Source organism: Hipposideros armiger, unplaced genomic scaffold (genome assembly GCF_001890085.2).
Source record: "Hipposideros armiger isolate ML-2016 unplaced genomic scaffold, ASM189008v1 scaffold_987, whole genome shotgun sequence".
NCBI lineage: Eukaryota > Metazoa > Chordata > Mammalia > Chiroptera > Hipposideridae > Hipposideros > Hipposideros armiger.
In genome coordinates, this window is record NW_017732337.1 from 382,068 (window position 1) to 408,306 (window position 26,239).

The window sequence follows — 26,239 nt, forward strand, 5'->3', positions numbered from 1 at the left end:
CTTTAATTAGCTGCTCCAGATCGCAGAGGCATCACTAGAACCAAGCCAGGGACACCGTTCTCCATCTCTACTTGCATCTCTCTGTGTGGCCACATGACCAGTTCTTTCCCAAGGAAGGTGACCAGAAGTGATATGAATAGTTTCTATTTGAGAAATAAGTTGATATTTGAGCTGACAACTTTCTCACCTGTACTTTTTAAGCCAAATATAGAAGCCACATGATGAAGGTGGTGGGTTCCTAAATCATTGAGCAGAAAACTGACACCCAAACAACCAAAGCCCATACTGAACTACCATATTTCCCCATGTATAAGATGCACCCTTTTTCAAAAAATGTGGGGTCTAAAAACTGGGTGCGTCTTATACAGTGGTTGTATGAGCGCAAAAACAAGCGCAAAAAAAGCAGAAAATGCAAGTAAAAGAAAAATCTACAACCACTGTATAAGACGCACCCAGTTTTTAGACCCCAAATTGTTTGAAAAAGGTGCATCTTATACATGGGGAAATACTTACTGAGTAAGAAATGAACTTCCATTGTATCACATTATGGAGATTTAAGGTTTATTATCTTAGTGTTCAACTAATGATTTCTTTTTTTCTTTAGACCTGATTTGCCTTATCTGTAAAATGAAGTATCTGAACAGGAACAATTCTAAGTTTTTTCCAGTGCTTATATTTCTTATCTTATTTTTTAATTCTTGGAAACTTTCTGCATATTGCTTACCTTTTAAGTTAATCAGTAAGTCTACTTCTTTCCCACAGTCAGGTTCTTCAAGTTATGGAGGAGTCATAACAGACTGTTACTTTACTGTGAAATATGAGTTCAAATATGAGATGAGAAGAGGTTAGGGGACCCAGAGAAATGATTTTGACAAAGAGGAGAGAGAGAGAGCACGCTGAAGAATGTTTATTAATACAGAATTCAGATAGGAGAAATGGATGGGTGATATCAAAGAGATTCCTTCCAAGTCATTTTAGAAAGAAAAAAATTGTGAAAATATAGAGAGAAGGAAAAAAAATAGCAAAGACATGAAATGCCCCTCGGTCCCTAAATGGATTTTATTTCAAACAGATTCATATCGCTTATATATGTACCATAAAACTTCTCTGTCCACTTCTTCCAGAATTTTCTAAAGCCTGACAGAATGTCTGCAGAGAGAGGATGTCATTCCAGGATAATCAACTGCAAGTTACTAAATTAAGATCAAAATGTCTTCAACCTTGAACAGTTTTCAAAGAGTTTTTAGAAGAAAGCAGCTCTCTAGGGGGTAGTATAATTATATAATTGTACCCTTTCTAAGAGGCTATTTCCAGATAAGTAATGTTTCCCCACCATTCTCTAAAGTAAAATATACTATAGAAAATAGAGTTTGGGGGTATTTATTTGGGATAATTGGGAGGAAATCTGTGCAGACACTGCTAGCTGCCTAGTCAATCAGCACTCTCTCCTTATTCCTTACTATCTGTCTGAGCTGTGGTTTAGGGGATATTGTTATCCTTAAGGCCGAAGGGGCCAGTTAAAATCCCTAGCTGATGGGAATAAGTGGAAGTCTACTGACCATATGTGGCAAATAACTTGCTCCCTGATTTAGACACCACTCCCTCCCTCCCTCCCTCCCTTCCTTCCTCCTCTTTCTTCCTGCCTGAATGGTTGGAACACTGCTAAGAGACTCAGCAGTCACCTTGCAACTAAGGGGATCCCAGAGACATGCTGGAAATGTGGGAGCTGGAAGAAGGAAGGAACCAATCCCTGTTGACTTTCTTCAGCAGCTGAATTAACACTAGAGGGACCATCTCCAAACTTCCTGTTACAGGTGAAAAGTGAGGTAAATCTCTTACTTCCTATTCATTCTACGAAATTCATTACTAATACGATAGATATGGAATTCTAGCCTCAAATTTCTAGAACCGCTCTCCGCATCCCATAGTCATATACCTATTCTAGACTTCTGATAATGAGTCTCACTCAGGGTAGATGTGTGGGGAGGACTGGGTCTTCTGAAAGGTCTGATACTCACCCCCTCCAAAAAAATGAGTAATATATTTATGTCCACTCATCCTTCTATCTACACTCAGAGGCCACTCCCTCCAGGAAGCCTTCACTGGCAACCTTTTTTACTCCTCTCTATAAACAGAGTGGTTAAGAGTGTGAGGTCTGGATCAGACTTCCTAGATTTGAATTCTTAATCTGCGACATAGCAGTTTAGGACTTGGCCAGATTAATTACGGTCTCTAGTCTCCCCTGCAAGATGGGGACACTGCATAGTACCTGCATACCTTATTGAAAGGACGAAATGAGCTGATGCAGGTAAAGTCCTTGTAATCTTTCTTGGGTCAATCAAATCTGGCTACTATTGTCACTTTGGTCCATTTAGAGTAGAGCTCCTCTGCTCACCTATGGCTCTCTGTGTCCATCTTGCGCATCACATGCACAATCTCATACTGCAGAGTTTTAGAGGCATTTTCTATAAATAAGTAGTTCCCAAAGTGTGGTCCCTGGGCCTGTAACATCAGCGACACCTGGAGAATGGTGAGGAATGCATACCTGCTGATCCCGAAATTCTGCGGGAGGAGCCCAGGAATCTGTGTGTTTTAACAAGACTCTCAGACTTGTACACCTCTGATGTACAATAAAGTTGAGGACAATAAAGGTTGAGGACAGCTGAGAACATCCGTTTCAGACTTTCCTGGAGGCTGTTCACCAAAACTAGAGTTCCCAGGATTTTAAAACTGTCCAGTTGGAGAAGGGATCCAGGGAACCGCATGGTTAGCCTGCCTGCCACGATTCGTCAGCACATTCATCTGAAAACCCCTGCCCTTTTGAATGTGTGAGCTGGTCTCTTTCTCCAGTGGACACAACTTCCTTGCAAGGAAGGGCTGTGAAGATTTGTTGTTGTTTGTATTATTATTATTATTATTATTATTATTATTATTATTTTAATGCATAGTGCAGTCCCTGGCACAAAGTAGTTGCTCATTAAACAGGTGTCCCAGAGGTTTTAGTGGAGCTCAGATTAATTCCTTCAGAAGTACTTACACACTCACTAAGAAAGTTTAATCCCTTGAATTTCTTTGCCATTTCCTTAGTTTTGATCATCCTGAATAATACATAAAATTTTTAATTTTAATTTTGCAGTTCAGTGTTTACCATCTTCAATCACACAGAAACAGGTAAATATGGTTAAATGTTTATTTTTCAAACTTCACAAAAGTAAATAGATATAAGGAAAATTTAAATAATTAAACTTTCAAATGATTTTTTTTGGTATGTTTGCAAACCCATACTTCTGATGCTATTAAAGATTAAAACTGTACTAAGATGTCTGGAACACGTTGTATGGGTGTTAAATAAATTCAGTTTTCTACAAAGTAGAAGAAATATTTTCTTCAGCAAATCTCTCTGCAGATATAAAATCACAACCACAAATCTACAAAAAAAGCAAGTAATTGAATTAAATCTGATTGGCTATTTTCTTGTGTCCGTGTGTGTGTGTACCTGTGTCTGTTATTTTCATTGTTACTTGCTAGCAGAACCCAAAATTTATATACTGGGGGTCCCAAAACAATGTATACAAGTAGACACTTTGGTCAATGTTGTTCAAGCAGTATTTTGCCATAATCAGGAGTGTCTGGACGCTGATGGTAGCCACTTTGAGCACCTCCTAGAATTGCAGAAGTCAAACGTGACTTGTATTCATGTTTTTGTTATTGGTATATATTAAGTATTACATTTTTTTAAAGATTTTTATTGGGGAATTGGGGGGATCTGAACAGTGCTGGGGAATTGGGGGAAGGGGAACAGACAAGTCGCTGTTGTTTTATTCTTCAGTCTATTCGTGGAGGACGCTGCCCCACTGGCCCAAGTTGGTACCATCATTGCGCTCTTCCCGGGCGAGACAGATCAGTCGCCGGCTTCTGGATGGCTGCTCACTGTGGCTGCTGGCCGCTCACGCAGGCTGCTGGCTACACACGGTAGCCCATGGCAACCCACTGCCACAGGGGCTGCAGCCTATGTGAGCCGCCGACTCACAGCAGCCCAGCCCCAGGTGGAGCTGTTGTTCAGCATCTTAGCTGTGGAGGGCAGTGTCACTGGCCCTCATATGTGGGATCCGAAGCGGGGCCCTCTGGCGTCCCAAGCCAGTTCTTAACCATCTCGCCACTCGGCCGGCCCTAAGTATTACATTTTTAATACTGTTTCTCCTTTCTTAAAATGTATATACATTTTTTGGCACCCTGTGTGTGTGTGTATAGTAATATTCAATATATACTGATAACAAAAGATGAATACAAGTCACGTTTGACTTCTGCAATTCTCAAAGTGGTTGCCATCAACGTCCAGACACTTCTGATTATGATGAACTACTGCTTGAGAAATGTTGACCAAGGTGTCCTCTTGTATACATTGTTTTGGCACCCCTGGTATATATATTTCCTCAATTTAAAATTGCTTATACATATAAACAATTATGTATGAATAATTTAAATATATATGTAATAACTGTTCATATATATACGAGCAATTTTAAATTGAGGAAAGCATAGCCAATGGGCTACTATTTTTCCCATAAATTGTAAAGGACAACCATCTTCTACTCTTAACAGTGGAATGTCAGTCTAACTCATGGGTTATTTAATGAGCATATCTGAAAAACCATTTGTTTAACCAATGATGTGTTTACTAGGGTATGCTAGGCCCTAGCAACCTTGTCAAGAGCTGATCCATTGGAGGGATAAGAAGGAACCTATTTGGATTGTACAAAGCAAGAGGAGTAGTTGGGGATGGCGGTAGCTGCTGGCTGATAATCCATGATTATATATATATATATATAATAAATATATCATACCAATCATACCAACAAGCCTATCACCGCACCTCATTGCACCCACTTTCCATATTCAAATTTGTATCATTAATTCTAGGAAAAAATAGTAAGATCCTATGTGCCACTGGGCCAGGGTATCAAGATGTCTGTGAAGTAATATGAGGATGCCTTGGTTTAGTCTGTGTGGGATCAGCTAGGCTCTCAGCACCAAACCCCTTCCTCATGGCAGGTAAGCCAGCCCAAGGCTTCTCTGACTGCTGTCGGGTGTCTGTGGAAGGGACATTCACTCTGTGATGTGTGTAACACAAATGCCTTTGCACATAGTAGCTAGTCAGTATATATTTAATGAATGAATGAACTGGTATCATAAAACAGACCTCATACTTATCTGAAAGAAACAGGCTGGAATTCCCCCTCGCCCCTCCTCATCCCTGTAAGCTTGCAATCAGACAATTGTAAAAGGTTAAAACTGAGGAAATTACAGGAACTAGTCCACTCTCACAGAGTTATGCAACTTTAATTTAGCGGAAAAAATCACTGATCTTGGAGTCAGACCTGAATTCAAGTTCCACTTCTACCATATTTTAATAGACAAATAATCATTTATGAGGCTCTGATCCATGTGTGCATTATTAGGTGCATCATCATAATACATATTTTTGCCATATAATTGTCAAAGGATTAGATGACAAAATTCATTTGCAATGGTCAGCAAAGTACCTTGTGCCTAGTAAACACTCAAGGTGTTAGCTAATTAATATTAATAGGGAGAGATAAAAACAAGACTCGGGGGACTGACTCTCACCCCAGTGGCCCCAGTGGTCACAGTGACCTTCTTTCAGTCAGCCTAGACTCTTCAATTAAGACTAAGGAGAAGAATATGAACACATTAGGATAAACACCTTGATAATAGTTTTATTCCTCCTGAGTGAATGGGTTACACAAATAAAACGGTTGATGAGTTCAGCAGAAACATGAAAGAACTCAAGTCCTTTATGTTAGTTCTCTAGAAAAACGATTTATGGCTCTAAGATGCATCTTCCCATCCAGCCAACCCCTACTAGAATCAAATGATATAATTATAAATGAAAAACTCAATAACACATAATCAACAAGCTAAGTTAAAAGCTGGTGAAGCTTCATACATTTGATGGAGAAAACTTGGGTTTATTATTATGTGTTAAAATAGATAATATGAAGCACTTAATCTAAGAAAAAAAAAGACCTGAAGGTTCAGAACCTATATAATAATCCTATAAACATAGCCAGCTAGAAATTTATTTAGAAGGTTTTCCTTACAAGAAAGCATTTTCTATATAACCTTTAGTGTACTATTGCTGAACGCATTTCAACAAAACTCAAATAAATAACCACAGAAGCCCTATCAGAAGAAAAACAGAGAGTTAGATGCTACAGGACATAATTGTACTTCAGGATGAGCAAGACCTTATACTTGACCTCAAATAAATTAACATTAAGTAGAGTGGATGAATCATGTACAGAACATAAGAATACCAAAAGGCCAATGAAGCACCAAAGGGAAATGTGGCGATTCATAAGGACATGAAATAGTAGTTGATTCCAGAAAGTCTGAAGGGAATAGGTTCCCTTCTCTCCCTTCTTGTAACGAGGTGAAGGTGGGGTAGGGAATGGAGGAATATGGGGATTGAGAATCTTCTCTGCTCTTATTAGAGTGGCTGGAAGAAGATTTTATTACCAGGATGTGGAATAATCATATTTAAGGGCTCTTGAGGTCAGAGAAATAAGGGTTTGAAAATCTGGCTCCATCTCTTACCATGTTTCCAGTTGCTTTTCTTTTCAATACTTCAGTGTCTTTGTCTATAAAATGGAGATGCCAAAGCCTCCTACCTGAGTGTGGGAACATGATACAGTGCATATACAGGGCTAAGCTTGGTGCCTGGCACACACAAGGTGCTCAGGATGGTTAAGGGAGTAACAATGACGGTAATGTTGATGGTGGCAGTGGTGGTATGGATTCCACTCCCAGAACGGGCTCTGACTGGGAGTACAGTTAAAAGACCCCTAGGTTCAAGAGGCTTTATATACAAGTAACGATTGACAAATGTGAGCTGGTATTCCAAGCGATTGCAGGCAATCTGTAAAAAGGAAGGGCCTCAGATTTACTCAGTTACATAGTATTGGTAGAGGTAGTAGCCATGAAAGCTAAAATTTATTAAGTGCTTACTGTATGCCTAATAATGTGCTGAATGCTTTAAAAGGACTTACTCATTTATTACTCACAACAATACTATGCAGTAGATCCTAATACCATTCCTTTTTTGCAGATGTATAGTAAGGCTCAGGGAGTTTACACTAAGCACCTAAGATCACACTGTCAGTGTGTATTGGCAATGAGTTCAATTCAGGCTGTCTGACTTGTTGCTAATCACTAAAATATACAATTCAGCATTTTGCCCTTTGCCTGATTCACCTTCTAATGCTTGGATATTTCCAAGGAGGAAATATCCAAGAAGGAAGAAAACTCTCTCTCCTTGACCCTGGTTGGCCTCAACATCCAACTTCCTTTCTCAAAACAGGGGTCATTGAAATAAGCAGCAATAAATGTCGTGTCCTGGTAAAGCCACCTTGATGACTAGGGGTCAGTTAGCAGTGGGAGCAAAAGCTCTGTTGACAACTCTATCCTTGTACAGAAACATGATAGGGAAGGGGGTTGAGGAGTAATGGAATAAGGCATAGGAAAGATAGCGACAGTGTCTGGCATGGTGGTGATGGTGATGACGATGATGATGATGACAATGATGATGACAACAATAATCATAATAAATAGACCTCACTGTGCTCTAGGCATTGTATTAAGTGCTTGGCAAGGGTAACCACATTTAACCTTGAAAACAGTCCTATGGGGATGGAATATCATTATCATCATTTTTTAGAAAGGAATACTGAGGCCAGGTAATCAGGTAAATTGCCCAAGCTTATGTGGTTAGCAAGTGGAAAGCAGAGATTTGAACTATGCCCAGCACCTACAGTCTTAACCATTATGCTGTACTGCCTCATGAAGATAGAAAAATCCCAGTGATCTTTCCTCATAACCCACTCCTGCACTCCAAACTTAAACTAGTCCAAGAGAAAGAGAGAGCAAGCTTAGAGGTTGCAAGCTGAGGGAGCACCTACCAATCATTTCAAAACAATATCCTTTGCTCATAAGATACAGTTCTTGTGATAAATTTCTCAACCAACTATCAAGAAACAGGGAGCAAAGATTGGAGTGTAATCTCCAATCCAAAGATGGAGTGTAATCTTCCACTTATGTGGAAGGTGGGACAGCGAATTTGACATTGGGCTTAACTGTTCCAAAAAATGTGGTCCCAGTAGGCATACGCACTAGTAGAACCTGCTCCCACCAAACCCAAAAGCAATATTTCATTGTCATGTTGCTTTTCATAGTTCCACTCTACTCATGCCTGTCACTCATCCTCTGGCCTCTTCCTTTCTCCATTTCTGTACAGGAAGACACTAAGTCTGTGCTCTCTGATGTAAGAAGGTTGAATTATGAGAGGGAGCCATGATGCCTCAATGTTTGGTATTTTTTCATCTTAATTCTATTATGCCAACTCTACTGAGCTTAATTATAGTGAATACAAAATTACACAATTACCCTCTGTTCTGTTCTTCAGATGCTATATTTTGATAAAATTTACTACATTGTGCTCTCCCCTTGAGCACTAGAAATAGATGTGTGTTGATACAAAATTTGCCATAATTACAATTAAAATATAGTTTACATAATGATAGTGTTAAAATGAAATTATAGATGTGTGGAGACAACATGGTCATGCATTTTTTTTTATTTTTAGTATAAGTACATGCTTACACAAGTATCTGGTAGCCAGGTAAATAAGGAACAGAATTTTGGTTAAACTACAAAGGCTGTTTAAGGATTTGTAAATAACTAAGTGGAGCTTAAAATCAGTAAGATAAAATTTCCCCAGCTGTGTTTTCAATTGCAATTGCAAAGTTAATGAAAGATGTGAAATGCCTGGAAAACTTGTTCAAAGTAGCTCCCCATGTGAATAATATATATATATATATTTGCACTGAGCTCGATAGTTCACAATTACTTCTAATTAAAGAGGTACCCTATTACAACTAACTTAAACCTTACAAAATGTGGTTATGGCTACAATATCAGAGTGAAATGTAGGAGATTGAAATGTTTACTCTAAATGTTTGTAGTTATGGTGTCTTGACTAAAATAATTGCATCACAAATACTGCTAAAATGATGTGATGCCATTTTGTTCAGTTTTACTGTGAAAACAAACTACAGTGGATAACATGGGTTTGAGGTGTACAATTCCACTTTTATTCAGGTATTTTTCAATAAATACAAGTTAGCCTTTCATATCCATGGGTTTCATACCTGCAGATTCAACCAACCACGGAATGCAAACAGTACTTTTGATCTGTGATTGGGAGTCTGTGGATGTGGAGGGCTGACTGTATACATTGTTCTCCGCCATTTTCTACAAGGGACTTGGGTATCAGGGATTTTGGTATCTGTGGGGTTCCTGGAGCCAATCCTCCACAGACACCAAGGAACCACTGAGTTTTGGAGGACACAGAAGTTATGTGCAGATTTTCGACTGTGGAAAGTGGCCGGTGTCCCTAATCCCCATGTTGTTCAACAGTTAACTGTACAGAATGTTTTTCATTTCAAATAATTATTTTTTACTAATAGTGATTAAATGTTTTGAGAACACACAGTATTAATTACTTTACCTCATTTAATCTTTATAATGACACTTCCGTGTAATCATTCTTGGTATCTTCATGTTATGAAAATGTACCTCTAGTCTAGACCTTTCTTCAGCACTGCAGACTTGTATACACAACTGTGTATTCAACATCTCTACTTAGATGTCAAGAAAACATCTCACATTTTATACCTCCAAAACTGATCTTTAATCCCCCAAGCTGCTTCACCCCAAGCTTTTTCCATCTCAGGTGATAGTAACTTCACCTTTCCAGTTGCCCAGGCCCCAAATCTTGGATTCGCTCCTGTTTCACTTCTTCCTTTCACACCTCACATTCAAGTCTTCGGAAATTCCCTCGCAACCTTCCCAATGCGCCACTTCTTGGAACATCTGCTGCTAACACCCTGGTGCAAAACACCAACATCTATCTTGTAAACACCAGTTATGGCTTCCTGAGATTCTCCCTAACTCCACTCTTTCCCCCTTCCCTCAATACCACAGCTAGAGCTATTATTCTAAAACAAGAGACTGATCATGTCACACCTGTGCTACAATCCTACCACTAGCTGCCTGGATTTAGGGTAAAAGACAAAACGCTTGTGATGACCTCCAAGGACCTACCCCTTCACTTCTCAGACCTCAAGCCCTACTGCTTCTCACTCCCCACAGACTTCCTCAGCCATCATGGCCTCCTTTCCATCCCTCCAACCTGCCAGGCATACGCATATTTCTGCCTTAGAGTTCTGACACTGGCCACACCTGCTCTCAAGGAGTGGTCTTCCCCAAAACCACTCTGACAACTTTCTCATTTCAAGTCTTTGGTCAAATGTTACCTTATGAAATCCACGCTGACTACCCTATTTAGAATGAGAACCCACCCGTACACCCTCTGGCACTCCCAGCCCAATACTTTTCAGTGTTCCAGATTCTTTTCCTTATGCCATAGCGCACATCAACTTCTAACATACTACGGGAGTTATTTATAACATCCATCTGTTTCCACATGACAGTGTAAGCTGAGAGAGATGGGGAGGGGGGAGAAAGAAAAAGAGAAAGCTCTTGTCTATTTTGTTCACTGGTATGTCCAAGCATGTAGAACAGCACACATGGGTATGCCTAATAAATATTTCTCGGGGAAAAAAAAAGATAAGGAAACTAGTAGTTAAGCTCAAAAAGTTTAAGTAACTTCCTCAAGGTTCTGCAGCTAGAAAAGTTTCACAACAAAATTCAAGCTTGGGGTTGACTGACCTTACAGCCCACTTCTCTTCTCTTAGCCTCTCTGCTATCTTAGGTCCGTGGAATTCATGATTTGCTTTAATCGGTGCCGTGGAAATTCTCATTCCACTGAATAGCATCACTAAAGTGTTCTCGTTCTCTCTCTCTGTATATGTTTTCCATTTAAACAAAAGAAACAGAGAAGAGTGGAATCCAGCATGATTATAATTTTATAGCAAATTTCGCAATAGTGACATTTAAGCAATAATGGTATTTAATGATAGTGCAATAATAATAATGAAATAATAACTTTTAAATGTGTTGAACACTCATCTCATGCTAAACTCTGTGCTAAAATATTTCCACACATATTTTGTTCAATCCTTACAATTATTCTATTGGGCAGGTATATTTTTATTATCCCCATTTCAAAGATAAGGAAATTGATGAGAGAGCTGTGGTACCTGTTTGATCAGAGTCAGGCAGGTAATAAGTGGTTGGTATATGAATTTAAATTCAGGTTTAATTCCACAATTTGATTCTTAACCTCTACATGAAAATTCTGGTTAAGTCCTTTGATAGAAGTATGTTTCCTGCTAGAAAACATCCCCCATTATGTCTGCCTGTGCTAATATCTTCAGCACACAGTTCATTTTAAAACATGATAAAAATGTTTTAATGGAACTTTAACAAATAGAAATATTTACATTTAAACAATAATGGACAAAGGCAGACTGAGGCCTTTGAAGTAGCTTCCTTGCTATTTCCCATCAAGACTAAGAGAAAGAATCAGCAGCTGCAGAACGCAGAAAACACAACACCCAGAGATGGAAAATTCTGTAAATGACCAATTATAAAACTATTACGCTGCAGCACTTTTATAGCAACAGGCAAAATAATCCATTAAGTTGAAAATTCTCCTACTCCTCATTCTACAGCCCACACAAACATTAATGTTGCATTTATTAGGATGCATTTCCTGTGCTCTGTCAACTTGACTTTTCGGCAATTGTATTAATACAGTGCTCTCACTTTGCCCATATATCTGAACGATGGATTTTCCCACTTGAGGTTTGTAGAAAGAGTGGAGTGAATGAAATAAAGTTCAGGAGGAGCCATCATAATCCACAATGATGGGCACTGAATCAGGACAAAGAGAAACACCTTTTCTCATGTATTTGAAAGAAAAGTCTACTATATGTTTATTGCCTGCACACATGATGAATCATGGAGAATAAGGATCTTTCATTTGGAGTAAAAGGATGTGTGTGTTCAAGTTCATGTGGACCTACAGATTTAATCTTATTTTAGAACTAAAATGAAATATTATTTCTTTCTGTAAACAGATGTGATTAAGCAATCAGCAACTTTGATGTCTTTAAGCCACTACAATTTCAGGGTAGGTAAATCTATAATTATTTTAATCATTTCTGTATTTGTGCAACAACTGAGCAGTATGCTTAGTGGTTAATAATCTGGGGATTGCCAGACAAATCTAAGTTTGAATCTAGACTTTCACAGTTACCTGCTATGTGATTTGGCGTTCTGTGAATCCCTTTGTTCGGCTGTACAATAGGGATGACAATAGGCATGCCCTTTGCAGGACTATTGTAAAAATTGAATTAGTTGAAGTATTTATACTACTGGGTTGTTGGAAAAGTCATGACACATTTTTGCAATGAAAAACATAGAAAAAATATTCATGACTTTTCCAACAACCCAATACATCACATAGTGGCCCATAGTGAGGACTCGAAATTATTATTACTACGGCCACTACTGCTATTTTTGAAAAGAAATTAGAACTTCTGATCTCCTAAAATGAGATATGTGTCCTGTATTATTTAATACCACATACTTTATTTTTGACCTTACAATCTCGATCCAAGAAATGTTTAGTAGTAAATATAATTTAAAGGAGGTTACCTGTCAAACATGGAAATATCTGTCAAACATGGAAACACAAAATATTAAGTGTGCTGGCACAATACTCTTCTCAGATAAATATTTATCTGTGAAAAGGTTTTATTGTTTTGTGTTTTTTATTAGGTACATAAAACACATATATTTACTGTGCCAATGGCAAAAGCCCCATTAATTAATTAGTATGACTACATGTTCCATTCATGTTCTCTTAAATAGTAATCATATGTGCATTCTAGTTGTTGGGAAGATGTTTGCAGCTTTTTTTTTCTTTTTTTTTTGCCTATTTAAAGTAAAAGGGGGTAAGAAGTAGAGTTAGGCTTGATGCCTACTGTAGAGTGACCCAGGCGCTTAATGTACTTTGTACTCCATTATGCCATGAAAATGCTTCTGTGCCCTGGGGACATCAACAAAAGATTTGCTTTAATGAAAGGAACCAAGTATGATTCTAAAGCTTCCAAACAGAAGGCCTATAGACCACATCAGAAAGCGGTCACCCTCTCTCCCAACTGCATCAAGATGGGAAACATGTGAACACAAATGCTTAAAGCTAAAACAGTGAAGGTTGGGAGAAGTGGAAAAGTATGTGACATTTTTAATATCCTCAACCTTGGTTAAAAGGATTATAGTTAAAGTAAAGAAAATATCAGATATTATTGTTCACTTGAATGCCAGTCAGAGAACCTTACATAAACAGGAAATCAGCTGCTTTGGTTAGGATGCTTTCAATTGCACATGGCTGAAAACAAACTCAAAGTAGCGAAAGAAATCTCAACAAACAAACTAACAACAACCAAAAAGTACTAGAAATTCAAGGATGCAGTTAGATTCAGATATAACTGGATTGGTGAGTTACAGAATATCAGCAGGGTTCCAGCTCTCTCCATCGCTGGCCCTACCTGCCATGGCGTGACTTTCTTCTACAGAAATCCTCCTCTTGTGTTGGATGACCACTGGGAGTCCCAGAGTCATGTCTCCCCAGCTTAGACATTCCAGAGAAAAGAGACAATATCCCCATTTTCCTCTGACAGAAAAGTCTTGGGGAGGGTTCTGATTGGACTAGCCAAGGTCAGATGCCTACACCCGAACCAATCGTCTGCTTTGCTGGAGCCCAATCAGGTGACTTATCCCTGACGCAGTATGGCATTATTTGGCAGTTTTCCAAAAGACAAGCTTGGTGTTTTTGCAAGATGTAAGGGGACAGGACACTGAATAATAAAAGCTATATCTGCTACTATAAACTTTACAGTTCTTACTCCTTGTCCCGTGTCTTATAATCATGTGGTAAGCTGACCTAGGAGGCCATTTTCCTCATTACCAGTCTTAATATATATTAGTAAGTGACACACTGGTAAAAGAAAAAGGGTAATGTCTGAAGATGGGAAATCAGCCACACTAATATTAACTAAGGTGGCTGTGTGAAAAAATAGCCTTAAAATGCCTCCCCAAACTCACTCAAATATTCAAAGTGGGAGCTGGAAACATGATGTCATGGGGTTTTGACAAGAGCAGGTTTTCTCCAGGTAAATTATAACACAAAGAGATTAGAGACTTCTAAAACTACATTTTTTTTAAAAGAGAAAAATGAGATGAGTAAAATGAGGCCTAAAAAATTAAGTGAATTAGTTGGGGTAACAGTTAATTAATGGCCGAATTGAGACGACAACACACTTTGTGTAATCTGGTTATGGTCTTTTAAATCCATGACAAAACCTATATATGTAAAAAATAGAGCATTCATGATTTGTTAAACTCTAAATGCCTATAAAGTTGAATTAAAAGCATCTACTATTTCAATGATCCTTGAAGAAAAAAATAGTGCACAAAGGCATCCTAATTAATTCTATGAGAATGTACACATGAAATACACGTGGAGGTATTTTCAAACAGAGTATGTGCCTATCTCTATTCCTTCCCTCTCTGTTCTTTTAAAAAATGCCCCTTTAAAAATTGCCCACTCACCATCTGTTAGGTAAATTTCCTGAGACACAGTAAATGTGGAGGCAGAGATAGTTATAGAGACTATTCCAAGTGGCACTGACACCTATATTTATGAAATTTTAAAAAGAGTAGGTTAGAGTTGCTTTTAAAAAATCTACTATAATAATATCACACCATAACAGGTGCCCAGTTCTACTCAATTACATAAGATAGATAGATAGATAGATAGATAGATAGATAGATAGATAGACAGATAGATAGAGATAGATAATAAGAAAGAAAAAAAAATAAGAAGGAAAACTAGGTACTTATGTATAAAATGTTGCCCCAAGAGTTTGAGATAATATTCAAACTTCAATGGAGAGAAAGTAAACAACTACACATTTACAAATGTGTTTCACTTAAGGTACAAGGTCCACGGGTTTAGATTTGCACTATGCTCCAGCAATGGTCAAGTTGACCACTTTTTCCATGTAGTTGCTTTTGATGGAACAATCCTGAAACAGATGCCATTCAATTCCAAATCTATGTCTTAGACCATAACACTACACATGAAATATTGTCCATTCTGAGTTAGGATGTAGCAAGAGTAATTTATACTCTCAGAGTATTTGTTCTCAAGTCAATAACAGGAAAGCCTTGAATAAAAATGTTCCCATTACTTTCCACTATATCTTACTTAAAGCCCATAAAATAACGGTCAGGGGAGATTTAGCCTCTGGGCACCATATTATATAAGCTCTCCACTTTAAGCTATCCTCACCCTGTGATTATTCTTTAAATATGTTACTCATAGTCAATATTAATTTACATTTAATCTTTCTCAGCATTAGAGAGTATTATTTTGTACGGGCTCAGAAACAAATCTCTAGAAATTCCTCCCCGATGCTTCTTTGAGGCTGAAAATGCATTACAAGGCAGTTGCAGTGACTTAATTGTAGTTGGCGGAGCCCTGGCCTCACAGTGATTTCATTAGCCTCAAATTCCTGCATTTGAAAGACCCACTGGATATAATCCCTGTCCTGTGACATGTTACTTACTTACCAACTCAGTGTGCTTATAGAGAAGAGAAGAGAAGAGAAGAGAAGAGAAGAGAAGAGAAGAGAGAGAGGAGAGAGAGAGAGAGAGAGAGAGAGAGAGAGAGAGAGAGGGAGAGAGAGAGAGAGAGAACTTGCTTAGTTTTATCTTAGGTCTGGTACACCAGTAAAAAAACAAACAAACAGCATTTGAAGTCCTAGACACTATTGACACATGAGTAGTCTTTCTTGCCCAGGTCCTAACTGCCTGGAAAGAGCCTCATTCCAGGGTCTGCTGGCAGCATCAGCATTTGTTACATCTATGACTACCTCATTGCTCCCTCCTGCCCCCCAGTGCTTAGCTCTCCCTGCCTTTAAGTCACTCAGTATTCCTTCCCCCAGCCTAGAAGCTTATTTCACCATACATTTTTGTTTCAAACGATAGGTTTGGCATGGTCCCCACAGCAACCCACAGGGATGGGGAAAAGAGAACTCAAATCTCTGGAGAGCTAAGAATTCAATCATTTCAAGGAGTTTCTTTTTTATAGGACAATCTTAATTGAGCTGAACCCTGCAATCCCAGAGAAGGTGCACCTCGCATTCTTTCCCTCTCTCCCTAATGTGCCTTTGAACAATGGGCCTGTGTACCACTGTTCTCTCTATTCATTTTGTAGGCTTACACAGCCCGGGAAGTGAGATTGGACTTGCATGCCAGGAGCCTCTAAGATCACACGCAGTAAAGGCCGCTATATATCCCAGCATGGGCAACGGTTAACCAGGGTGCCCACATCAACGGCTGTATCCAACTTGCAGCACAAGCTACAAGTTGGTGCAGTCCTCTAACTCCCATCCTCCTTTCAACAAATGTAGGTGAAAACTGGGGGGCTCCTTTTCGCTCAGCTGTTCAATCCAACATGAATAGCTGCAATTTGCAAATTAGAGGAAAATGACAGTGTTTTCTCTGAATGGTTTTGGTCCCAGCCCACACTGCTAACACTGGCTAATACTGGGTTCCTTTCCTTCCCAGAGAATGAGGAAACTAAGTGTAAGGCAGGCTGTTCCTTTTCTCACAAGTGCCCTCAGGTTCACACACCAGAAGAGGAATCAGCTCCCCCTGGAATCTTTTTCAGCAAACACAATTCTTCAACCTAGTCTGCAATCTCTCTCTCGACTTGCACATTTCACTCTTATTTCATACAGCCCCCTCTGCAGTACTGCCATGCTCTGAGCAAAGACAGGAACAGGCAGCAAAATAATATACAAATGCTAAACCAAATGCACCTTCAACCCCAGGGGGGCGCAGGGAAACCTGTGCATTGCCCCAGTGATCTCAGGTGCTCTCTGACCTCATCCTTTCCCACAGCACTGCCTCCTGAGTTGTCTAGCTTTCAGCTCGGAGATGAAGGAAGTGCTTCTGGATTTTGCTTACAACCACCCAGGGGTAGCCCCTCCTGAAAGCGCCAGCTCAGAGTGAAGGCTGTCCCCAAAGCACTTTTGGGTTTGCAAACCTCCAGGGCTCTCCATGACGGCATACTCAGGAGGTCTTAAGGAGGCTCAGAGGATCAGAGGCCATACCAGGCTGCAGCTTGGAGGGCACCCCACCTTCTGACGCAAAAACAAACTTCACACTCCTGGGAACTGATGTGATGACAGCTTGAATCGCACAAGGAGTCCCCTCCAGAACCCCAACCCCCTTCAGAAAAGCACCTGCAAGGGTGCCGGTTCTTTGGCTATGGGGAGTCATAAGGGCACCAGGGTCAGCCCGAACATCTGGAGAAGAGATGAACCGGGTCTGGGTACCACCAGGCAGGGGGAGAGCTGTGCATTAGGAAAGGATCATCTACAGACGGAGATGAACAAGACACTTGGGGGTGGGGGTAAAGGGAGAAGAAAGGCAGAAATTGAAAGAAAGAAAAAAAGGAGGGAGAAAGAGAAAGAAACATAAGGAGAAACAGGGAGAAACCAAGAGAAGGGAACCAACCCACAGTCACGCAGACCCAGAAACTCCATTTCTTAACCCCACAGCTCTCCATGTATCCCCAATGCAGCACCGGAGCCACGGGGCAGAGGCTGCGGAGCGGGCGGCCAGAGAGCACTGCGGTAGAGCCCACCGCTCAGCTGCCCCCGACCCGCCTTCCTCCCGTTTCGCCGTTGCCCTCCGGCCTCGCTCCAGAAGCCTTCTTGCCTGGCTCCGGGCATTGTCCTAGGGGCCCAGGATTGGGGTTGGGGGGCTGTCTCAGGGAGGTCGTGGGAAAGGACGGGCGGAGGGAGCAGGCAGCGAAAGCGATTTTGTTTCGCAGTTCGCATGAGCTCATCTCTGGCTCTGAAGTGACAAGAGTGGAAAGCTGATCGCCCAGCTCCTCCTGCCAGGGGCCGGACTGCAAATGCAATTGAGACGGTGCGCACATTTGCCTACAGCAGATCACCAGGGGGTCACAGCTGCGGGTGGCATCTCCCCCACTTGCGGAGCGTCCCCGTGCCTGCCGCCCCTGCCCTCGCGGAGACAGGCTACAGGTCGGGGACTCCAACCCGAGAGAGATGGGCGGTTAACATCCTCATGTGGGTGAAGACCTAGCCCCCGCTTAAGAAGCGCCTCCCTAAGCTCTTCAATTTTTCCAAGGGAGCTGCGGCTTGCTGGGAGGCTTGGAGCTGGGAAGCTGGGGAGTTGAGAAATGCCCGGGCTCGAGGCATCTTCTCATCGTTCGTATTCCATGCGCCTAACCGGCTCTCACAGGAGCCCGGCACTTTTACAAGCCTGTTTTCGGACCATATTTCACTCTAATGCAAACCCATTTAAATCATCGCCTTGTTTTTCGCATATTGCTTCTTGTAAATGGGGCCATAAATCCAGGATGTCAAGCCTGATGAAGTGGAGCGCGGACAGGGGAGAGATGGAAGGGAAATGCACGAAGCAGGGCGGGGTGGGAGGGATTCGGCAGGATCGCCAGGGTGTAAACGCGCGAAGGCTGACCGGACCCCGCATCCCTGGAGTCCAAACCAGCTTTTAGGATTAAGAGCGCGGGGAAGCTACGTCGCGCTCTGCCCCGGAGGGAGCGCCCCCCCTACCTGGAAAAGCCTCAGGATGTTGGCTACCATGATGGAGACCGAACTCCCCGAAGCCCCAATCACTCCAACTACTTTCTCGGGCTTGACGAAAACCGGAGGCTCGCCGTTGGTGCAGCGCACGTCGGAGGTATCCTTCTGGATGAGCGCCTGGACGAAAGTGAGCGACTGTTCGAGCGCGTAAGTGTCCCTGGAACAAGTGTCCAGGATCCGCGCGCCTAGCGTCACGTTGGGCAGCAGGTTGGGATCGCTGTTGATCTGGTCCAGGGCGTAGAGCATTGCTTCCAGCCTGTGGATCCCGTTCTCTCGCTTGATGTCGCCGCAGGGCACTCCGCTGGGACCCTTGGCGTGCACGGGGAATAGCCCCCCGAGGGTGACGTCCCCCTCGATCCGGATAGAGTGCGGGGCGTACATCTCCTGGCCGCGTGCCGCCGCCGCCAGCGCGCACAGGAGCACCTCCAGCACGCAGCAGGGGAACTTCATCAAAGTCAGGACGCGGAGCAGCTTCCCGAGCTGGACCATGCTGCTCCGGCTGCTCCGGCTGCTCCGGCTGCGGCTGCGGCGGCGGCGGCGGCGGCGGCGGGCTCACTGGGGGCCGGGCTCCTGGGGGTGGGTTCCTCCGGGGAAGCCCCAAAACTCCTGCAGGCGCGGAGGGTGGGGGCCCCCGGGAAGGGGCGGCCGGAGAGGGTGGGGGGTCCCGCGGCGCCTGCCAGCTTGGGGCTCCTGGCGCTCTCTGGGTCGCCGGCCCGCGCGCCGCGCTCGCGCTCCCGGCTTGCCGCTCGCGCTCTTCAACAGCCCAGCACTGGGGAGAGGGCACGGATTGCTATCGCTTTAAATGGTCGTTCGGCTCCCTCTCCTCCTCCTCCTCCCACTCCCTCCCTCCCTCGCTTGCTCTCAGTCTCTCCCCACCCTTTCCAGCGCCTGCCCTCCCCACTGGTTTGCATCATCACGCAGGGAGGGGCTGCGTGCTGAGGTAAGGGGGGAATGGGTGGGCGGCTGGCCGTGTTGGGGAGTGCCTCCGACAGGGAGTTTCTCGGTCCCCAGGGAATCTGGGGATTGGAGGTCGCAGGCGAGGGCTGAGCTCTTGCCCCCGTCTCCCTGTGGAAGCCTCTTGCTCGCCCGCCCGCACCCATGGGCACATCCCAGGCACGGGTGGCATCAGCCCAGGGATGGGGCGAGGATGTCTGGTGCTGGCTGCTCCCAACCCTGAGGTCGGGAGCCCCGGCTCTCAGCTCCGGAAGAGCGCCAGGGAGTCGCAAGGCGGAGAAGCCAGTGATGACGGAGGGGAGCGGGAAGACCCTAGTCACTACTGCTGATCCGCCAGGGCCAGTTTTTCCTAAGAAAAAGAACATACACAGAGGAGCCTGACCCATGACTTAACCTTTACCCAGAGACTTCTCCAGGGCCAGGAACTGGGCTACCCTTAGGGGAACTCCCCAACAAGAAACGTTAGGAATGGAAGTACGTTCTTGGTCTTCAGGGGTTCCTGGGGCCAGAGCCGGATGCACTCACTGCCATCGCCAGCTCATCTGAAGTGGAAAGCCTGGACTTCACCCTTTTCTTCCTTTCGTTGCAAGAGATGGAATAACTGAGAACTCTGCAGAGCACTGTCTCCCTGGCGCTGACAGGTGTAAGGCGCCCTCCTTCCATTTCCAGAGATGCTTCTCTGCTGGTGACAGGTTTCCCAGGGCAGGAAACAGCAGGAAGGAGGTGATAGGAGGAGGAAGAAAGAGGGGCAGACAGAAGTCTCTTCAATGATTCGGCATGCCTTTCTCTCTTTTCTCTGGCTGGAGATTTGCGGCAAAATCAGGATAACCAGAGTAGGCTGCAGCGCAGTTAGGAAGCTGTTTGTCAAAAGTGTCCTCTTTTGCAAGCCCAGCCCAAACTTGGCCCATTAAAGCAACAAGTGACCCTAGGAAAGCTGATGTCTTTGTCCTGGGGGACCAGAGTGGACTCAGGGAGGTTAACTCAGCTCTTCCTGAGGCTTTCTGGTGGAGTGCAGCAAAACTATATTGCACAGTTTTGAGGAGGAGAGAAGATAAGAAACAAGGCTATACTTTTTGTTGTTCTTACTAATGTACCCAAAAAAAGTCCTTGTACACACACACACACACACACACACACACTCCCAGCAAAAAGTCACAAGATAAGTAGCTGCTTGTCTCTACCACCAAGTAGCTGTGTATCGCTGGCATGTCCAATTCCCTGTTTGGGTTTCAGTTTCCCCATCTGTAAAATGATGAGATTGAATTGGATGCTCTCCAAGTTATCTTTTAACTCTCAAATCCTCTGTGAAAATGGGTCATATCCCTTTGGCCATGGTGCTCTTTTTAGACCAATATCCTCTGTTGCTGTATGTGGATGAGATCAGGTTTTTGCTACCCAAAGAACATTATAAGCGTGTCCTGGTATAGAGGATTGTTTTTTCCCTTGCCCACCATCTATTCCTTTCTTCTAAGGACAGTCTAGCCCATTAATTTCTTTTTGAATGTGCCCTTCCTTCACATTTGAATACTTAAGTTTTGAGAAAAACATATGCCACTTCCCATAATCCAGCCTTGGCTAGTCAGAGCATGGGGTCCTTCTAGTTAGAGTGATGATGTATTTGTTCAAGGATGGGCATGGAACCCAATGTGAACCACCCAGGGCTAATCCCTGGACTTTGCTGCAGTAACTAAGGTAGTGACACAGGGTTACCAGTAGCCAACAGATAATCTGTGCATGAGTTAGGGGGAAAAGTCGTGCCCCCCCCACACCCCCTGCCATCCTCAAAACACTTTATATCTTTTGGAAAATGTTATACTACTCTAATTTTGTAAGATCATAGCATTTACCACCATTTTCTAGAAAACAGTGCTGTAGCTAATATGCTAATCTACTGTTGTATATAATGTGATTATCGATGGCTCTTAGATGTGATGCCCCACTACATAGGCGCTCACCTTGCAAACCCTTATGCTGTGACAGCCCCACTCCTTCCTGCCAGTCCTAGGGCTGTGAAGAGAGTAAGCTTGTGTGCCAGAAGTTTCCACATAAATAGGGAGATATTTCCCACAATAAAAGATACAAGAGAGGGAGAAGGGAGAGAGAAAGAGGTATGAGGGTCGAGATAGGTAGGGGCCTGATTATAAGATCTGAACTCCTGGATTCAGCCTTGCCTGAAAGATTGCCTCTGGGTTTTTTTCAGTTATATAGTATTTTCTTTCTCAAGTTTGAAGCCAAAAATATCCTCTTTTAATTCACTCGTTCCAATACACTACTAGATCAAAAAGGGCAGAACAGCTGAAACAGACAACTTGCTAAGGTAGCATCAGCTCATTTGGAAAGAGAAAAAGAAGCAAGCAAAGCAATAGAAAGGCATATTTGGGAACACAAGCACTATGATCCTAATATTTAGGCATTGGTACCTCAGGCTGTATTTGACAGACGAGATCCTAAGTTTTCAATTTAAGACAATTTATTAGGAACTTGGTGACCAAAACTATTTGGAGAGATGGGTAGCAAGTAATGTCACTTGAGTTTTTTACCTGCTCATGCCTGGATCCATGTTCTGCGCTTCCCTTTTCATTTCATATACTGTGATTATTCAATAAACATGTCTTGGCTGACTATTGAATATTGCCTTATTCTGCGTTCTCCTTTGCTCTGCTCATTCTCCGCAAACATCTGGCAGCCATCATTATCTTCTTTTCATTGCGGTCACCTGTGTGCGTGTCGTCTTTCCCCTGCCAAGCTGTAAGATCCTTGAGGGTAAGGGCTGGCTATCATTTATCATGTCTCCCGGACAATGTTTAGAATGGTGTTTTGTACCTAAGGAGCACTCATGTGTTGAATGAATCAGAAACGGCTTGGCCATTCCCCATTGCCTTTCTCTGACAGTGACCGAAATACAAAGCGGCAGAGCAGAAATGACAGCAGATAAATTGCAGTCCTCTTTGTCACAGTATGCAGTTTCAAGGGTGTACATTATAATTAGTAAATTTAGAAATTATTCTGTTTTACAGAAATTGCATAAGACTGAAATGCTCTAACACTCTTGGCCAACTCTAAAGTAAGGCATTCATTGGTTCTTCCCAGGTCAAATGCTCATTCCTGGAACAATAACTGGGGCCATTGCCATAGGCTGGCTGGGGAAGGTCAAAGCCAGGCACCAGCATCGCCTGAACCAATTGGAAAGGGTGATCTGTTACCTGATAAATGGAAAAATGGCACTGAGCTTGCAAAATGTACAAACATCCAGCACATATGGTATCTAATTCATCTTTATATTTTCAGCCACAGTGCATAGGATCTGGAGCTTTATAGGGGTACAGTATTTGTTTTTTTGAGACTATATGAATGGAAAATGTTTGTGTAAAAATGGTTCATCTAACAGTGGGCCAGTCATTTTTCTAGTGTCATATTTAATTGGAGGAGAATCTACTTTTAGGCAGAAAGACGGTCCATTATAAAATGTGTTCAGAGGCTTAGTTTTGTGTAGTCATTAATCTGACCTCATAAAGGAATTACTGAAAATGGATAACTAAAGCTAAGAGCTCAGTCCTAATTTATATTCTTAGTATTGTGTTTTCTTAATCATCTCAGTTTTATTTATTTTCTTTGTTGTTTTACTTTGTCCATCATTTTCTGAAGACAATAATGTCTCCACTTCCAATCCGCTCTCTATTTAAATCCAATTTGTAATTTACAAAGTTGTCCTCCTTACCTGCTGCTGCTCCTGCTGCTGCTACACTCTGGCTGTTCTTCCAGCCTTCACGTAGGTCTTCATCCATAGTCTCCCCCATAATCTTACATTTGACTTGCACTCTGAGTGGAGGTCACTTTTTCTTGGAGAGAGAGAGAGAGAGAGAGAGAGAGAGAGAGAGAGAGAGAGAGAGAGAGAGAGAGAGAAAAGATATTATATTTCTTTTCCTGTCATACTTATTTGTAGTTGACGTCTTGTGTCACCCAGTATGTGTTTCCTGATCCCATGAATAAAGCCTGGGTAAGAATAAAATCAACCCATCTGGAAGCAGATCAAAGACAGAAAGAAAAGTGGAGCCCTGAGGAGGGTTAGGGTTAGGATTCAGCAATGCCTGATGCTGCATTTGCCTTTGAACACTACATTTTTGACACCCAAATATACTCCATCACTTGCTTAAGCTAATAATTCATTTGAGTAGGGTCTCTCAAATTGAGGATACTAATTCAGGTGGTTACTGCTAAAGATAAACAGGCAATTAAAAGAAAGATAACTGCTGATTCTCAGATAACATGAGAATGAGCTACAGAACATTTAGAACTCTGTGACATAGAGTGTAAGAGTATTAGAGTTAGCTCTTAATGTGAATCCAGACCTTGAACATAATGATATCAAATGACAGTGACTTCAAATGACCAGCTGAGTGGGAAGCATAATTAAAAATTAAGAAGGCTTGAGTATAACTGATGGATTTTTAAATTTTCTTAAAATACAACTTATGTTCATTTCATAAGCAATACAGCAACAGTATAGATTTTTTTATTTATGTAACACATGAAATATATAGGGTATAATGTTTTGCCTGTCTAAAGTTACCACGTTTCCCCGAAAATAAGACCTAGCGGGAGAATGAGCCCTAGCATGATTCCTCCAGGATCTAAGGGGCACGCACCCTTTACATGAGGGTTTTATGACCTGTTTCAGGGAGAAGGGTGCCTTTTCCACAAACTCCTTCAGCTTAAAATATCCAGTATGCCAAGGTGCCATAAAATCATGCGAGGGTATTTCCCAGCTAGGCCTTATTTCTGGTAAAAGGGGAGTAGCAGTTCTCAAGTTGTAGAGTTTGTTTGATCATTGGGAATAATCACACCATTTTATTCTCAAGACCTGATTATGTATGGACATTGGAGGCATTTGAACCTGCTTGGTTGAACCTTGTGGATTTCTTGAATTAACCATGACAAATGTGTGAAGTTTATTCTTTTGCATTGAGCACCGACTGTTTTAGGCACTAGAATGGGCAGTTTATAGGCAGTGACTCATTTAACCTCTACATCAAACCTATGAAAGGGATTCTATTATTGTTCTTACTGTAATTGTATACAAGAAATAATTATAACAGTTAATTTATCTGGCACTTATTATGCCCCAGGTACTGCTCTAATGGTTTACACATGTTGATTTTTTTTTCTTAATCCTCATAATAAAGTGAGAATGTATTTAATCTCTAGCACATATAATGTAGGTATTATTATTATCACCTCTATATTTCAGATGGAGAAATTGAGGCACAGAATTTTTAAGAGACTTGCCAAGGACATAAAGCTAGGAAGCACCAGTGCTCAGATTTGAAGCCAGAAAGTCTATACATTTCACCCATTCTGCCACCTCGTTTGTGGGTACAGAGGCAGAGCTCACACCCATGCCTAAGTTCAGTATTTAACTACTATACTCTATTGCCTGTTTGTGTATTAGAGACACTGATCCCTAGCAGCAGAGTGTTTCCATAACATTCCTCCTGGGTGAAGCACATTCAAGGTATGTCCAGTGAACCATGGGTACTCATTTATCCAATTCCTGCCTTCTGCCCCTTATCACAGTTATGTGCACATTACATACTAGAGGTAGGGGGTGTCTGCTCTCAGTCAGTCATCTAGCTCTTCATGTGGCGCTGAATACCTCTACTATACAATAGGGTGCTAGACAAGCTGCCTTGTCTTTGTCAGGACCTTCTCCCTGTGCCATGTCCTGTTACAGTTACTGAGCTGTCACTCCCAACCACATGGCTCGCTACCCCTACGCTCTAAAACTGCCAAGTACAACACCTGCCTGAATCAAGCTCAAGTTCAACAACTGATCTGGAGTGAGCCAAGGGCATATCTTCCTTCCTGGTTCACAAGTATCCCTTTCACAATGATATCAGTGTATCCTTTAGCAAATATTTACTGATTTGATTCAGTAAATATTAGTTGAGTATTTTATATTTTATAAGAGCTGTATTTTCACAATACCTAAACATGGCTGTCCAAATGATTTTTTTGTGTCTTTCAAAATAATCAACAGAGATGTTATACATCTATTTTTTAAATGTTCAATATATTGGACAGTTCTCTTTGTCTTAATATGTCTTATGAGACCAATATCTATACCTCATTAATAGTCAAACAATGTTCCTTAGGGTAATTACTCATGTTCTTTGCAAAGCTTGATTCTTTGGGCCATTTCACATGATCATATCTGCTTTGAAATTATATAATGCAAGTTGATGCTAGTATCTTAGCCATACAAATTTCTTATCCTATAATAATTTTGATTCTTCAGTCCCTCAGGACCCCTCACCCATGCACACACCATAAAAAAGCAAAACCATAAGAACTGGGATCAAGTCCCATTTCTGTGGGGAGAAGGTAGCATTTAACTCTTGCAGACATTCATTCAACCAATCAGTCTGAATTGAGAACCTCTGCTTCTAGGCATGATGGAGTAGTTGGTCCCAGACTCTGCCCTCTTATTGCCAATAATTAGAAAATTAGAAAGAATATATTAAACATTGGCAACC

The 26,239-nt window shown here is 42.0% G+C and overlaps 1 protein-coding gene across 1 annotated transcript in view; it reads right to left on the reverse strand.

The window, feature by feature from the left end:
* The window catches only part of LOC109375705 (metabotropic glutamate receptor 7-like), a 278,595-nt gene extending 259,269 nt beyond the window's left edge, over nucleotides 1-19,326 (reverse strand). Inside the window, exon 1 of the mRNA XM_019631204.1 lies at nucleotides 18,723-19,326. Within this exon, the coding sequence (XP_019486749.1) occupies nucleotides 18,723-19,241 (519 nt within the window). The 5' untranslated portion in view covers nucleotides 19,242-19,326. The remainder of the gene's footprint in view (nucleotides 1-18,722) is intronic.
* Nucleotides 19,327-26,239: the final 6,913 nt, after the last annotated feature.